Source organism: Erythrolamprus reginae, unplaced genomic scaffold (assembly GCF_031021105.1).
Source record: "Erythrolamprus reginae isolate rEryReg1 unplaced genomic scaffold, rEryReg1.hap1 H_5, whole genome shotgun sequence".
Taxonomy (NCBI): domain Eukaryota; kingdom Metazoa; phylum Chordata; class Lepidosauria; order Squamata; family Dipsadidae; genus Erythrolamprus; species Erythrolamprus reginae.
In genome coordinates, this window is record NW_027248506.1 from 902073 (window position 1) to 919069 (window position 16997).

Here is a 16997-nt window from a genome sequence, read left to right on the forward strand (position 1 = left end):
TTCCATTCATCCTTCCCTTTACTTTTCTCTTCTCTTCCTTTCCTTTCATCCTTCCTTTCCTTTCTCTTCCCTTGATCCTTCCCTTCTCTTCCTTTTCTTTCCCTTCATTCTTCTTTTCCCTTTATCCTTCCCTTCCCTAGAAGTCCTAAAATAAAATGATGGAGAAGATGGGAGACACAGAGAGGGAGAGAGAAAGACAGAGAGGGAGGCAGAGAGAGAGGGAGGGAGGGAGAGAGAAAGAAAGAGAGGTAGAGAGAGAGACAGACAGACAGAGAGGGAGGGAGGGAGGCAGAGAGGGGCAGAGAGGCAGAGAGAGGAATGGAGGAAGGCAGAGAGCGAGCGAGGGGTAGAGAGGGGGGGAGGAAGGGGAGGCAGAAAGAGAAGCAGAGAGAGGCAGAGAGAAAGAGAGGCAGAGAGAGGAATGGAGGAAGGCAGAGAGAGAGAGGGAGGGAGGGAGAGAGAGAAGTAGAGAGAGAGAGGCAGAGAGAGGCAGAGAGAGGGGAGGGAGGAGAGAAAGAAAGAGAGGTAGAGAGAGAGACAGACAGACAGAGAGGGAGGGAGGCAGAGAGGTGCAGAGAGGTGCAGAGAGGCAGAGAGAGGAATGGAGGAAGGCAGAGAGCGAGCGAGGGGTAGAGAGGGGGGGAGGAAGGGGAGGCAGAAAGAGAAGCAGAGAGAGGCAGAGAGAAAGAGAGGCAGAGAGGAATGGAGGAAGGCAGAGAGAGAGAGGGAGGGAGGGAGAGAGAGAAGTAGAGAGAGAGAGGCAAAGAGAGGCAGAGAGAGGGGGAGGGAGGAGAGAAAGAAAGAGAGAGAAAGAGAAAGGGGAGAGGGAAGAGAGCAATTCTAACACTTACATTCCAATCACACTAAAGTTACAACCACCTTTGAATGTGGGAAAGCAGAAATATCGATTGAACCCGAAGTGCCGATATCCTTTGCGAGGCTCTTTGATCTGCCAGGTTATAAGACAAACTAGTAGTTAGAGCCCAGACCCTGATATTAAGCAGGCTTCTCTGCACAAAAGAGCCTTCGGAGTCAGAAATCGTGTCAAGCAAGGGACCCTCCTCTGCTCCCTCCGTTCTCTTCTTCTTGGCAACCTGCTGACCCCTCCGGCATTTATCTGCAAATAGCAGCAAGCCCACTGGATCTGCAGAAGCCAAGATAAGAGGGGGGGGGGAGTGCCGAGTCCCACTCTTTCCCTTAATCCTTTTGTACTTCAAGAAACCTTTTAAGACTCAAATTCCGTTTCAGACGGCAGCTGAGGTTTCACGGTGATATTTTTTTTCCCTCCTGCCATTCCTTCCTTCCTTCCATCCTTTTCTTATTGTGCTCTGGAATGGATTCGCCAGACTCTTAATTCTTACGTTAAGTCATCTATTTTTTTTTTTAAAAAATAATTTTTATTGATTATAAAAAAGAAAACAAACAAACATAACACATAAGACATAAGAAAACATTAAATGAGCATTTCCAAAATGTGAATTGTAGGTGGTACACACCCCCAAACAGAGTCCACGTTTCGGCCGGCCAGGAAGGACGTCTTCGTGATGTCAAAGCTCCGCCCATGGAATTCCCTATTGGGATTCCCCACCTCCGTTTGAGCCTCCTGACCGGCCGACAGCTCCGCGGCTCTTCTGGCAAGGTGACAGCCGGGCGGCGGGGCTTCTCGGCGGCCTCCTGAACCCGAACCTTTGCCGAACTTCTGGGTTTGGCATTCAGGAGAACGCCGAGAAGCCCCCAGGCTGTTTCAAATGGCGACAGCCGGGCTGTGGGGCTTCTTGGCGGCCTCCCGAACGCCGAATCTGAAAGTTCAGCAAAAGTTCGGGTTCGACATTTGGGGGAACACCGAGAAGCCCCCCCAGCTGTTTCAAAAGGCGACAGCTGGGCGGCGGCGCTTCTCGGCGGCCTTACGAACCTGAACGTCGAACCCGAACTTCTGGGTTCGGCGTTCGGGCGGCCGGTTCGTAAGGCGAAAAAAGTTCGTAAGAAGACACAAAAATTTTGCAAACCCCAGGTTCGTATCTCGAAAAGTTCATATGACGAGGGGTTTGTATCACGAGGTACTACTGTATTTGGAACTTATATAGTCAAATTTAAACTCTATAGAATTGAAATTATACCATCCAAAGATGTTTACTATTGATTTGTCAACTATATTGTTGACCGCTAAATTGCGACTTTAAAGATTTAGTTCAGATTATTTCTAGCCGTTTTAGTTTATGATGTTCCTAATGGTTTTTGGATAGCCATCTATCGATAGGTTCGCAGTTTCTCTTGCATATAATATTTCAGATTTGTCTCTTTTGGAATATTTCTAAGAAAGGTGAAGAGAGCTTTTCAGTTTTAATTAATTTTTATTTGGAATATTTGTAATGTTTCAGCCAATTATACCAACGATCCCAGGCTGGGTAGAAGCCTGAATGAGAAGGACCTCTGTCAGAAATCTTGGAGAGCACTTTACCCAGTTGTGGTAGTATATCCCTGAGCAAGATGGACCTTTAGGAACTCCAGATCACATCTGGAAGCCACTGCTCATCCATGCCCTTAGTTTTTATTCTCTAATACTCCGAGGAAGCTGAGGTTACTTTATTATTTGACACCTGGGTCTTCTGAGACTGTGAACAACTCTTAGCTGTCTGTCTGACTCTCATTGGAATATTACTGCTGTCCATCACACAATATGTTTGTCAGAGTTAGCTTGGCTCTCCCTTATGTAGAAGAAAGCACCACAAAATAAACCCTTTTAGAATTAAAATTACATGCACAGAAGAATCACACAGATAATGCTCTGATGGATTAATTGTGCATTGTACGTTTGTTTGTCTATAGAAACATAAAAACATAGAAGACTGACGGCAGAAAAAGACCTCATGGTCCATCTAGTCTGCCCTTATACTATTTCCTGTATTTCCTGTATTTTATCTTACAATGGATATATGTTTATCCCAGGCATGTTTAAATTCAGTTACTGTGGATTTACCAACCACGTCTGCTGGAAGTTTGTTCCAAGGATCTACTACTCTTTCAGTAAAATAATATTTTCTCACGTTGCTTCTGATCTTTCCCCCAACTAACTTCAGATTGTGTCCCCTTGTTCTTGTGTTCACTTTCCTATTAAAAACACTTCCCTCCTGGACCTTATTTAACCCTTTAACATATTTAAATGTTTCTATCATGTCCCCCCTTTTCCTTCTGTCCTCCAGACTGTACAGATTGAGTTCATGAAGTCTTTCCTGATACGTTTTATGCTTAAGACCTTCCACCATTCTTGTAGCCCGTCTTTGGACCCGTTCAATTTTGTCAATATCTTTTTGTAGGTGAGGTCTCCAGAACTGAACACAGTATTCCAAATGGGGTCTCACCAGTGCTCTATATAGCAGGAATAAAAAAAACACCCTTTATTTTAAAAAAAGAATTAAAATTACATTTCTCCGTTCAAAAATACAGTGACAAGTACTGACCCTTCCCATGAAATCATTCTAAGCCTTCCATTCAAAGCAGTTTGAATACCCAAGTAATATGCAAACATTGAGCATTGTAACTCCTTGTAATGTGTTGCAAAAATATGTATAAATAAGATGGAACCAGGCTATAAGCAGAGGTAATTTTCTATAGAATTACTGCTGCTCACACTTCCTGGGAAGTGATTCTCTGTAGAGATCAGCTCAGAGTATTCTCAAGTACCTGAAGTGCAATTTTGTTCCTTCTTTATTAAAAATGATACGGTTCTCTTGCAAGTCCCTTGGGTAACGTCTCAATATAGATTTAATTATTCCTCATTCTTATCAAGACTACAGTGTGATATTAATAGCAATAGGCAAGCTCCCCCTGGCCTGATTCCAAATAGACTCAAGCAAAATCTCTGGATAAAATTGTGGAAGATAAAAATCCTTTCTCCTTGATTTTGTTGCAGTCTCGATCCAACCCTAGAAAGTTGCTACTGTTCATTAATCATCCACAGGATATTGCTTGGTTACTACAACACACCTTTTGTCAGCCTCGCTCACACGAGGAATGTTGCTAGCAGAGAGCAGAGCTTGTGTCTGTGTGTATATTTATTTATTTTATTTATTCATTTTGTCCAATACACAAATACATAGGAAGAAAAAAAGACATGTGGCAATATATATATAAGGGTAAAAGTGAACTTAGAGGAGAGGATATATGAAAGGAAGAGAATATATATGATAGTTGAAAGAAAGGAGAGACAATTGGACAGGGGACGAAAGGCACTCCAATGCACTTATTTACGCCCCTTACTGGCCTCTTAGGAACCTAGAGAGGTCAATCGTGGAGAGTCTAAGGGAGAAATGTTGGGGGTCAGGGGTTGACACTATTGAGTCCGGTAATGAGTTCCACGCTTCGATAACTCGATTGTTGAAATCATATTTTTTACAGTCAAGCTTGGAGCGGTTCGTATTAAGTTTGAATCTGTTGTGTGCTCTTGTGTTGTTGCGGTTGAAGCTGAAGTAGTCATTGACCGGTAGGACGTTGCAGCATATGATCTTGTGGGCAATACTCAAATCGTGTTTTAGGCGACGTAGTTCTAGTCTTTCTAGGCCTAGGATTGTAAGTCTATTTTCGTAGGATATTCTGTTTCGAGTGGAGGAGTGAAGGGCTCTTCTGGTGAAATATCTTTGGACATTTTCAAGGGTGTTGATGTCTGAGATGTGGTATGGGTATATATATACTGTACACACACACACCCAAACACGCTGTAGGCTGAATAAAGTCATGACAATAGACAGCATACAATGGCAGGATGCATTCTCACACACATAGCCACGCAGAGGGCTGTGAAAATATTGACTGACCCCTCGCATCCTGGACATAAACTATTTCAACTCCTACCCTCAAAAACGTCACTACGGAGCACTGCACACCAAGACAACTAGACACAAGAACATTTTCCCCCAAATGCCATCACTCTAAATTATTTGCTAAACAAATAATTCCTCAACACTGTTAAACTATTTACTAAGTCTGCACTACTATTGCTACAAGATTTTTCTCATCATTCCTTTCATCCATTTCCTCCCACTTAGGACTGTAGGACCGTAACTTGTTGCTTGTATCCTTAAGATGTTTATTAATATTGATTGTATCCTCATTGCTTATTTAACCCCTATGACAATCATTAAGTGTTGTACCTCCTGATTCTTTTCTTTTATGGACACTGAGAGCATCTGCACCAAGACAAATTCCTTGTGTATCCAATCACACTTGGCCAATAAAGAAATAAAGAATTCTATTTCTTGGGATGAGTACTAAGGCAATTTAAAAAGTGTCAGAAAGGTCATCATATTGTTGAGTATTGAATGAAACATAGAAACATAGAAGATTGATGGAAGAAAAAGACCTCATGGTCCATCTAGTCTGCCTTTATACTATTTCCTGTATTTTATCTTAGGATGGATAGGCAGTGGCACCTCTACTTACGAACTTAATTTGTTCCGTGACCAGGTTCTTAAGGAGAAAAGTTTGTAAGAAGAAGCAATTTTTCCCATAGGAATCAATGTAAAAGCAAATAATGTGTGTGATTGGGGAAACCACAGGGAGGGTGGAGCCCTGTTTCCTCCCAGGAGATTCCTAGAGAGGCACCACAGAGGCTTCTCCATGCCTTTTCCAGCCCTGTTTTCTCCCAGGAGATTCCTAGAGAGGCCCCACGGAGGCTTCTCCCCACCTTTTCCGGCCCTGTTTCCTCCCAGGAGATTCCTAGAGAGGCTCCACAGAGGCTTCTCCCTGCCTTTTCCAGTTACAGTTTCAGAGGCTTTGGTGTGTAAGTAAAAAATGGTTCTTGAGAAGAGGGAAAAAAATCTTGAACACCCAGTTTTTATCAAGTTCGTAAGTGGAGGCGTCCTTAGGTAGAGGTACCACTGTATGTTTATCCCAGGCATGTTTAAATTCAGTTACTGCACATTTACCAACCACATCTGCTGGAAATGAAATAGTCATATTGGACAGTTGACCCAACCTTCTCCTTCTTTTTGTTCTTTCAGCCCAACAGGATCAAACGCTCATCTACAGCAACCAGGCAGAGAGCAACACAGCTACTACTGGGCAAACACCCAGAAACCAACAGGAGCCCAACGACCAAGGTCAGTAGTAATTGTAATTCTTTTTTTAAAAAATAGTTTATTAATTTATTGAGAAAAGAACAGGGGTAGGTGAGGACAAAGAGACAAAAAGGATAAAAGGACACATATCTAAATCACATATTTGTCATGTATAGGATACTGTATAACAGTTCTTGATATTAGACTAAACATAATCATATGACACTCAGTGTTTACCACTGTATACACAAAAAAATCAAAATGGAAAATCACTTGGATGACTGATGAAACTTTCACTTTTTTTTCTGACAACAGGCTGTGGGTTCTATTTTGGTGGATCCACCCCCCCTGCAGTAAATATCTTCTGCTTTTATTGCATTTTTGTCCATGTCTCTCTCTCCTCCCCCCCCTCCCCCCAATTCAGCCGTGGCACAAAAAGTGAACGAACAGATTCGCAGCCAGGATGTGAAGCTGACTTGGCTACAGAAGAAGGTGGACAACATTTCAGTCGTCATGAGAGACGTGAGTCGGACACTTTCCTCTCTCGAAGGCAAAATCAATGAGGACAAGAGCAACGAGGTGGCGGCCGTTCTGAAAGGTAAAAGAAAGAAATTAATGCAATCACTCAAACTATTTAAAAGTGCCGAGAAAACAGCAAGAAAAGAAGGATCAGAGGGTCGAAGAATCAACCCGATCTTGCTGTTGCAATATTCCCATATTTTGCAAAGAAGTCTTTCTTTCTTTCTTTTTTCTTTCTTTCTTTCCTTCTTTCTTTCTTTTCTTCACTCTCCCTCCCTCTTCTTCTTTCTTCTTTCTCTCCTTCTTTCCTTTCTCCCTCCCTCCGTCCCTCTCCCTCCTTCCCTGCCTGCCTTCTCTTCTCTTCCCTTCCTTCCTCCCTACTCTCCCTTCACCTCCGCCCTCTTTCTTTCTTTCTTCCTTCCTTCCTTTCTCTCTCTCTCTTTCTTCCTTTCCTCCCTTCCCCCTTCCTTCCTTTTTCCCTCCCTCCCTCTCCCTCCTTCCTTTCCATCCTTCCTTCCTTCCTCCTTCCTGCCTTTCCTTCCTTCCTTCCTTTCTTCCATCCATCCATCCTCCTTCCTTCTTCCCTTCCCTTCCTCCTTCCTTTCCCCCCTCCCTCCTCACCCCTCCTCCCTCCCTCTTCCTTCCTTCCTTCCTTCCCAGGAAATGCTCCCAATCACCAGTAGGGATCCAGCCAACAGTGCTTCTAGCTTGCAACAGCCTTCCACCCCTGCTAACCATATGCAGGTTTTTATTGTGTTTTTAAAATGCATGAACGACTGATATGACCAGAGGTTATATGGATGCAAAATAAATTAGTGTGGACAGGATACTACAAGGCAGAGACTGTCTTCTCCTGGTTTTCAGGATTATATGCATGTTTTTCAAGCCAGCAATCCCTTTTATTTATTTATTTATTTATTTTATTATTTATTTATTATTTAGATTTGCATGCCGCCCCTCTCCGCGAACTCGGGGCGGCTTTTCCTGCTGGGCTACTTTGAAAAGCTCTTCTTACAATATGAACAATCCAGCTGTTGAGTCAGGGCACTGTATGAATGGAAGAATGAGGAAAGATACTATTGCAAGCTGGCTTCACGCGATGCTTGTAATATAATGGACGCTTATTCTACCCGTTCAGATAGTATGGTTCTTGCTGGTTGCAGTGGTACCGCTATCCTTGGTCACCTGTAAATGAAATTTCTGGAGCCATTGACCTAAACCCAATAAAATGCATAAGATAATGCAAGCATAGGATTTAAACTTAAAATTTCTGCTATGAAAAAAAGTATGAGGCATATCCGCGGCCACGAGAGCCATCGTGGGGCTTCCTAGATTCGCCCACGTTTCTGCAACACTCCGCGGCCTGCACTGGCTGCCGATCGGTTTCCGGTCACAATTCAAAGTGTTGGTAATGACCTTTAAAGCCCTACATGGCATTGGGCCAGAATACATCCGGAACCGCCTTCTACCGCACGAATCCCAGCGGCCGATAAGGTCCCACAGAGTTGGCCTTCTCCGGGTCCCGTCAACCAAACAATGTCGTTTGGCGGGCCCCAGGGGAAGAACCTTCTCTGTGGCGGCCCCGGCCCTCTGGAACCAACTCCCCCCAGAGATTAGAACGGCCCCCACCCTCCTTGTCTTTCGCAAATTACTTAATTAAGACCCTCCTTTGTCTCCAGGCATGGGGGAGTTAAGTTATCCTTTCCCCCTAGGCTACTACAAGTTATGCATGGTATGTTTGTGTGTATGTTTGGTTTTTTATAATAAGGGTTTTTTAGTTGTTTTTATTAATTGCATTGTTCATGTTGTTTTACCACTGTTGTTAGCCGCCCCGAGTCTGCGCAGAGGGGTGGCATACAAATCCAATAAATAATAATAATAATAATAATAATAATAATAATAATAATAATAATAATAATAATAATATCCGCTCCAAAACAACATGACTAGCATCCTTTATTTTTTATCGTTCATCCTTTGTAAAATTCGCTGCAAACTCTCCATTTCTCTCTGAAATTATTATTGCCATTTCACTAGCAGGAGAGTTGGAACAAATGACATACCTTTGAGCCCACAGAAGCAATTAGAGGAACATCTTAATAAATTATAATCCCATTTCTGGCTTTGCCTCTAGAATCATTAAGCTCCGGATGTTGCGCTTAAACAATGTTGCTTTACTGATATTTACACCTCCTCTTTGATTCATTCCATCCTTTCTCTACCCCTGGTGTATTTTAATGTAATGTGGCTCTCTCGACCCTTAGGTTCCATATCTCATATTTCCCATTACCTTTCTGAGTCCCTTTCATCCATTTCCCTAATCCCTTTGGGTTAATACGTGCACATTTGGTTATAATGTGCAGTATTTCTCCACGGCCTTTCCACACTTTATTTTCTTGCGCACTAACCCACAAGTAAGTAGAGACCTAGATGTGCAATGCATTGTATGTCGCGTTGATACACAACGCCTCAGTTTCACAATCTGGGATTCTATTGAGTAAAGGATTCTTTTTTTGTGTGTGTTCTTTGTTTCCCAGTGAAATGTTTATTATGATCAAGTTTATCTTTCTATTTCATCCAAGTGTTAAGGTCCTTCTCTCGCCATCTTCTCAGGGCGGCTTATAAAAATAGGAGAAAATACAGTATAATATAAAAATAAATAAATATTTTATTTATTTATTTATTTATTTATTTTATTTATTTTATTCCGTAGACTTAATGTTGACCTGAGAATATCTTGCAACCGTTCTTCATATGTCTTAGGGGACTAGAGGCTAAAACATATGAAGAACGGTTTCAAGAACACTGCTATCATGTCTCCCCTGGTCCTTCTTTTCATTAAACTAGTTTAGTTTAATGACAAGAAGGTTTAATTAAAAGAAGGACCAGGGGAGACATGATAGCAGTGTTCCAATATCTCAGGGGTTGCCTCAAAGAAGAGGGAGTCAACCTATTCTCCAAAGCACCTGAGGGTAGAACAAGAAGCAATGGGTGGAAATTAAAGAAGGAAAGAAGTAACGTAGAACTAAGGAGAAATTTCCTGACAGTTAGAACGGTTGATCGGTGGAACAGAAGTTGCCTCCAGAAGTTGTGAATGCCCCAACACTGGAAGTTTTAAGGTCCCTTCCAACTCTGTTGTTGTTATTTTTATTATTTTTATCTATGAAATCTTTTCAGTTTTGTTAATTAGATTAGATTAGATTTATTGGATTTATATGACGCCCCTCTCCGCAAACTCGGGGCGGCTCACAACAAGGTAAAAACAATACATAATAACAAATCCAATACCCATCAATCTAATTACAATTTAAACTAAAAAATTACAATTTTAAACTAAAAAAATCATTAAAAACAGCCCCAGAATATTAAAAAACACGCATACAATCAATTAATGCCTTGCTCTTTAAAAAAATCCTGCTCATATCTTTATTTTAAGGTACATTATTATTATTATTATTATTATTATTATTATTATTATTATTATTCATTCATTCATTCATTCATTCATTCGTCCAATGCACAAGTACATAGGAAGAAAAATAGACATGTAGTAATATATATAAGGGTAAAGTGAACTTAGAGGAGAGGATATATGAAAGGAAGAGAATATATAAGATAGGTGAAAGAAAGGAGAGACAATTGGACAGGGGACGAAAGGCACACCAGTGCACTCATGTACGCCCCTTACTGGCCTCTTAGGAACCTGGAGAGGTCAATCGTGGAGAGTCTAGGGGAGAAATGTTGGGGGTTAGGGGTTGACACAATTGAGTCCGGCAATGAGTTCCACGCTTCGATAACTCGATTGTTGAAATCATAGTTTTTACAGTCAAGTTTGGCGTGGTTATTTATTAGATTTGTATGCCGCCCCTCTCCGTAGACTCGGGACGGCGTACACATACACACAAACAAACACAAACACACACAGGCATCAAAATCATACAACCTTTGGAGTCCGCCAATTTGTCGAGTCCAGTGGCTTCACAAATGTTGATGTCTCACTTTGCTCGTGATGGCAGATTCCGCCTTTGTGCTGTTTTTTTGCCTTTCTATTTTCTGACCATATTAGATTTATGTCTTCCGGGCTCCCAGTGGGTCTGTCATGCCTTCTCCATTTGTTTTGTGCAACCTTCCATCCCATTTTCAAAGCTGACCTTTGCACGGCTTAACACGACCTCTGAGTTGCCCTCATCCCTCTTCCCTCCCTGCTCTTTATCAAAAGTCAACTAGAGAATTATCTGGGGGAGAAGGAGAAATAGCTTCGACAAACCCTGGTTTGGGGCAGGGGACTGGAGTTTAGCTACCACACGCCTCCAATTGAACTCAAGGAAGAGAGACATTCTTAAGCCTCTTTATTTTATATGCAGTGATACCTCGTCTTACGAACTTAATTGGTTCCGGGAGGAGGTTCGTAAGGTGAAAAGTTTGTAAGACGAAACAGTGTTTCCCATAGGAATCCATGGAAAAGAGATTAATGCGTACAAGCCCAAGACTCACCCCTTTTGCCAGCCGAAGTGCCCGTTTTTGCGTATAGTATAGTATAGAATAAAAACCAAATAGAATAGAAACAGAATAGAAATCAATAGAAATCAATAGAAATCAATAGAAATCAATAGAAATCAAAAGAAATCAATAGAAATCAATAGAAATCAATAGAAATCAATAGAAATCAATAGAAATCAATAGAAATCAATAGAAATCAATAGAATAGAATAGAATAGGAATATAATAGAATAGAATAAGGTTAAATAAGGTTCAGGAGGGAAGTGTTTTTAATAGGAAAGTGAACCCAAGAACAAGGGGACACAATCTGAGGTTAGTTGGGGGTAAGATCAAAAGCAACGTGAGAAAATATTATTTTACTGAAAGAGTAGTAGATCCTTGGAACAAACTTCCAGCAGACGTGGTTGGTAAATCCACAGTGACTGAATTTAAACATGCCTGAGATAAACATAGATCCATTGTAAGATAAAATACAGGAAATAGTATAAGGGCAGACTAGATGGACCATGAGGTCCAGATAGGGCCGCAACTGGTGCACCAGGCAAACCTGGGCAAACGCCCCCCTCGCCACAGCTGATCTAAGCCCCCAACTGCTTCTAATGGAACAGAGAGGAACGGGTGAAGAATCAAAAAGCTAGATCCTATTAGCATAAAGACAGTTCAAACAGAGAAAGATGGATAGATTCCTAGCGGCTCTCAGGATTAGGCAGTTGTGGGGTTTTTTTCCTCATTATCATTTCAAAGTGCAACTAAGAACTTCATTCTGGGCTATGTTATTAAGGGGTTGGGGTTTTTTTCCTCTGGGTGTCTGTTAGGTGTCTGGAAGCCACTGTTTCCCAGTTCTAATCCTAAGCAAAATAATTTCAAGGTCATTGTCCAAGATTCCGTCCCCAGCCATAAATCTCTCTATAAATTCAGCCGGCACTCAGTGGAGCCAGCAGTAGAAGAGTCAAGAATGAGGCTCAGCTGGATAAATTATTGTTATTGCCCTTACAAGACTCGGTCATAACAAAGAATATCCATTACGGGCACTGTACAACCACCCGGCCTCCGAATTTAAATTTCACATCCCTTGCGTTTGCTCTAAGGTGGTAACAGACATCGCTCCTTATTTGACAGCCTTAAAAGTAGAAGGCTACTTCATTTTGATAATGGCCTTGTCAGGTGTCTCTGTGTTGGTTTCCATTCTTGCCAAGTTTAGCCCTCCCGTGTTGTCTTCATTTTTATTTTAAAATTCTCTCTTACGATATTTTGATGGAGCCCAGCAGACTCATTCCAAATAAATAAATAAATCTTAACCTGCAAATTCACCTTTGCAGTTTCAACAGCAGTTTGGATAACAGTAAATGTTTAATGTTTCCAAATGTAAAATAATGCACTTGGGGAAAAGGAATCCTCCATCTGAGTATTGCATTGGCAGTTCTGTGCTAGCAAAAACTTCAGAAGAGGAGGATTTAGGGGTAGTGATTTCTGACAGTCTCAAAATGGGTGAGCAGTGTGGTCGGGCGGTAGGAAAAGCAAGTAGGATGCTTGGCTGCATAGCTAGAGGTATAACAATCAGAAAGAGGGAGATTGTGACCCCACTATATAGAGCGCTGGTGAGACCCCATTTGGAATACTGTGTTCAGTTCTCGAGACCTCACCTACAAAAAGAGATTGACAAAATTGAAGGGGTCCAAAGACGGGCTACAAGAATGGTGGAAGATCTCAAGCATAAAACGTATCAGGAAAGACTTCATGAACTCCATCTGTATAGTCTGGAGGACAGAAGGAAAAGGGGGGACATGATTGAAACATTTAAATATGGGTTTAAATAAGGGTTTAATAAGGTTAAATAAGGGTTAAATAAGATTCAGGAGGGAAGTGTTTTTAATAGGAAAGTGAACCCAAGAACAAGGGGACACAATCTGAGGTTAGTTGGGGGAAAGATCAAAAGCAACGTGAGAAAATATTATTTTACTGAAAGAGTAGTAGATGCTTGGAACAAACTTCCAGCAGACGTGGTTGGTAAATCCACAATAATTGAATGTAAACATGCCTGGGATAAACATATATCCATCCTAAGATAAAATACAGGAAATAGTATAAGGGCAGACTAGATGGACCATGAGGTCTTTTTCTGCCGTCAATCTTCTATGTTTCTAAATTAAAACCATTTCAGTTCTATTGATGGAAGATCCTCGTAACCCAACCCCCAAAGTGGGGGATTGAACCTTTGGAGAGTTCCTTTAAACCTTTAGACTATTTGGCTGGAATCTGTGGTTACATTTTACCCTGTCACGGTGGCTTATAATTGGAGGCAGCATATACTATGTCTTGTCTCCCAGGACAGCAAAACTGATTAAAAGGATGCGAGTGACTAGGAAAAATGCTATTCAAACAGAACCCCTTTGAGACTCCGTGAAGACAATAATCCACCCAGGAACACGTTGTGTGCAAATGTTATTGCACAAAACATTGTTTCATTCCGGCCACCTACAGAGGCAAAACAATGGGGTTTAGGTGAAGGGGAAAAGAGAGAGAGAGAGATGAGAGAGAAAAAAGGGAAAGAGAGAGAAGGAGAGAAAAATGATAGAGGGAGAGAATGAGACAGAGGAAAAAGAGAAACAAATGAAAGCGAGAGAGAAGGGGAGAGAGAGAGGGAGAGAGAAATGAGAGAACTGGAGAGAGAATGAGAGAGAGGGAAAAGAGAGGGAAACAAATGAAGAAAGGGGAGAAAAAGAAAGAAAGAAAAAAGAAAGAAAGAATGAATGAAAGAAAGGAAAAAGAAAAACAGAAATGAGAGAGAGAGAAAAAAGGGGAGAAAGAAAGAGAAAGAGGGAGAGAATGAGAGAAAGGGAAAAGAGAGAAATAAATGAGAGAGAGAGAGAGAGAAAAGGAAAGAGGGGGAGAATGAGAGAGGAAAAAGAGAGAAACTAATGAGAGAGAGAGAAAGGGGAGAGAGAGGGAGAAAGAAATAGTGAGAGACATGAGAAAGAAAAGGGAGAGAGTGAAAGAAATAGGAAAATGATGGAGAGAATGAGAGAGGGAAAAACAGAGGGAGAGAGAGAGAGAAAGAAAGAGAAGAGACTCTAAAGTTTGTGTAAATATTGGACTTTTGTTCCCCTCACCTTCATATTAAAGAATGCTTTCCTGTCTTTTGATCCCCTGTAGGTTTCAAATCCAAAGTTGTGACTGAACTGATCAAAGAAATCGTAAAAGAGCAGTTTAAAGCCTTCCAGAGCGACATGCAAGAGACAGTGGCTCAGATTTTCAAAATCACCTCTGATCTCTCTGAAGACCTTGAGAGCACCAAGGGCTTGGTCAAAGGCTTGAATAAATCCTGCCAGAGATTTGCCCTTGATATTGAGAACAGACCCACAAGGGTCGATATTCTAGAGATACGGACCCAGATCCTGCACATCGAAGACGACATAAGCTTTACATGTGAGAAGCCCATCAAAGAACTACAAGAGAAGCAGAGATCTTTGGACGCTGACTTAGAGCACCAAAGCTCAAAGAGTGATGTCTACTATGCCTCTTTGAACAGAACTCTTACACAAATGAAAGAAGCACACGAACAACTGCTGTCCGTGGAACGAAGCTCAATCCAGAACGGACCCATAGCTGCTGGAACCATGAATGACAATCTGACAAATTTCGTGACACATTTACAGGAGAAAATGAAAACCCAGGATCTGATGGTTTTGCAGCTCTATGATGATCTCAGAATCCAAGACAGCAAGATCAACAATCTTACCCTCTCGTTAGAAATCCAGAGGCATGACCTACAAGGTAGATGTGACAACGTATTGTCCGAATGCAAAAGTGACATTCAAATGCAAATAAGGGGTGTGGTAGGGGACATTCGTTCCTTAAATAAAACCGTGGAGGGTCTTATATTTCCCCTGGATGATAAGATGGAGAAAATGAATGAGCAGATTAATGACCTCTGCTATGACATGGAGATCCTCCAGCCCTTGATTGAACAAGGAGTCCCTTTCAGCCTCTCATCGGAGGATGAGTTGCGGCTCGAGACAGATACTATTGGCAGAAAACTGGAGAATTTAACCAGCCTTGTCACGGCGCTAAACCTCACCATTGAGGAACTCCAGAAAAACCAGAAGGAACTTAAAACCGACGCTCTGGATCATGATGTAATTTCTAGGAGGCGTATTGACGAATGCTATGTTTTAATGGAGGATGGGTTGAACAAAACCATGACGGTTGTCAACAGTGCTATTGACTCCATTCAAGACAACTATGTACTCATAGCAACCCTGAATACCTGGAAAAATGAGACCGAAGCTTGCTGTGATCGTGGTGAGAAGATGGACAACGTGTTGATGTTAATACCACAGTTTCAAAAGATGAATGAATCCCTTCAGATGCTGGTCAGCCAAAATGAGAAACCAAGAAGGACTTGGCCCTCTGTCGACTCCTCGTTTGTTGAACAGAACGTACATCCTCTCAGCAGAGGTCACCTTAATCCAAACACTACATTATTAAATGCTGAAGAACACAACAGAGGCACTGGTCACCCGGGTGAGAAAACATTGCACTCCAGCAACGAATACGACGATCATGAAGTCCGTCTCCAGGCTGTGGAGGGAAAAATCATCAAATTCTTGGCAAACAATTGTGTCTCAGTTAGAAATGTGAAAGCTGCTGCGACAGAAAATGAGAAAACCGTTTCTCTTCAGCTTCAGACCTTCAATTCGAGGATCAGGGCTCTCGAAGCCAAAAGCATCCGCTTATCACTGAGTATCCCTCTCTTAAACAAGACAGCCAACCAAGCAAGGGCCTTGTGTCAGGATGTGTCTGGAACCATTAGAGAAATGAATGCCAGCCTCCCCAAACTGATGCCAACCGTCCATTCGGGTGGCATATTGTTCCAGAAGGGTTTCCAGGAGCTCACTGGCGCTATGGTAGAGGCCAAAACAGAAACACTTCTAGCCAACTTAACCTTGTACGTAGACAAGTCCCTAGAAGGGGTAGTAGACACTCTAACCAAACGGTTAAAGGCGGCTGCTACTCCTCCGAAGAAGCCATTAGCAGGGAAAAAGGTACCCGTGAACACCATTACAAGTCAGGCTGGGAGAAGTCAGAGAAACACCGATTCTGCTTTAGAAACAGGTAACGTCATTTAATATTATCACACTTACAGATGCCTCCTGGAATATTGCTCAATAGATGTGTTTCCTTTATTCGCAGTGTGTAAATAATAATAATAATAATAATAATAATGGTAATAATAATAGTAATAATAATAGTAATAATAATAATAGTAATAATAATAATAGTAATAATAATAATAATAATAGTAATAATAATAGTAATAATAATAATAATAATAATAGTAATAATAATAATAGTAATAATTTATTGGATTTGTATGCTGCCCCTCTCCGTAGACTCGGGGCGGCTAACAACAATGATAAAAACAACATATAACAATCCAATAATAAAAACAACTAAAAACCCTTATTATAAAACCAAACATACACACAAACATACCATGCATAACTTGTAATGGCCTAGGGGGAAGGAATATCTCAACTCCTCCATGCCTGGCAGTATAAATGAGTCTTGAGTAGTTTACAAAAGACAGGGAGGGTGGGGGCAGTTCTAATCTCTGGGGGGAGTTGGTTCCAGAGGGCCAGGGCCACCACAGAGAAGGCTCTTCCCCTGGGGCCCGCCAAACGACATTGTTTAGTGGACGGGACCCGGAGAAGGCCAACTCTGTGGGACCTTATCGGTTGCTGGGATTCGTGTGGTAGCAGGTGGTTCCGGAGGTAATCTGGTCCAATGCAATATGATTTAACTGCTCTTTCCTTTTTTGTAAAAAATCTGCTCATTTTTATGGGAAAATGAGATTCTGTTCATGAGCAAATTGTGTATTTATGTCCAAAACAAACAAACAAACAAACATCAAGGCCATGGCAC

At 41.7% G+C, this 16997-nt stretch overlaps 1 protein-coding gene across 1 annotated transcript in view; it reads left to right on the forward strand.

The window, feature by feature from the left end:
* LOC139155722 (multimerin-1-like) overlaps positions 1–16997 on the forward strand; it is a 53012-nt gene that overhangs the window by 25869 nt on the left and 10146 nt on the right. The window contains exons 4-6 of the mRNA XM_070730984.1: positions 5997–6095; positions 6478–6651; positions 14226–16187. Of these exons, the coding sequence (XP_070587085.1) occupies positions 5997–6095; positions 6478–6651; positions 14226–16187 (2235 nt within the window). The remainder of the gene's footprint in view (positions 1–5996; positions 6096–6477; positions 6652–14225; positions 16188–16997) is intronic.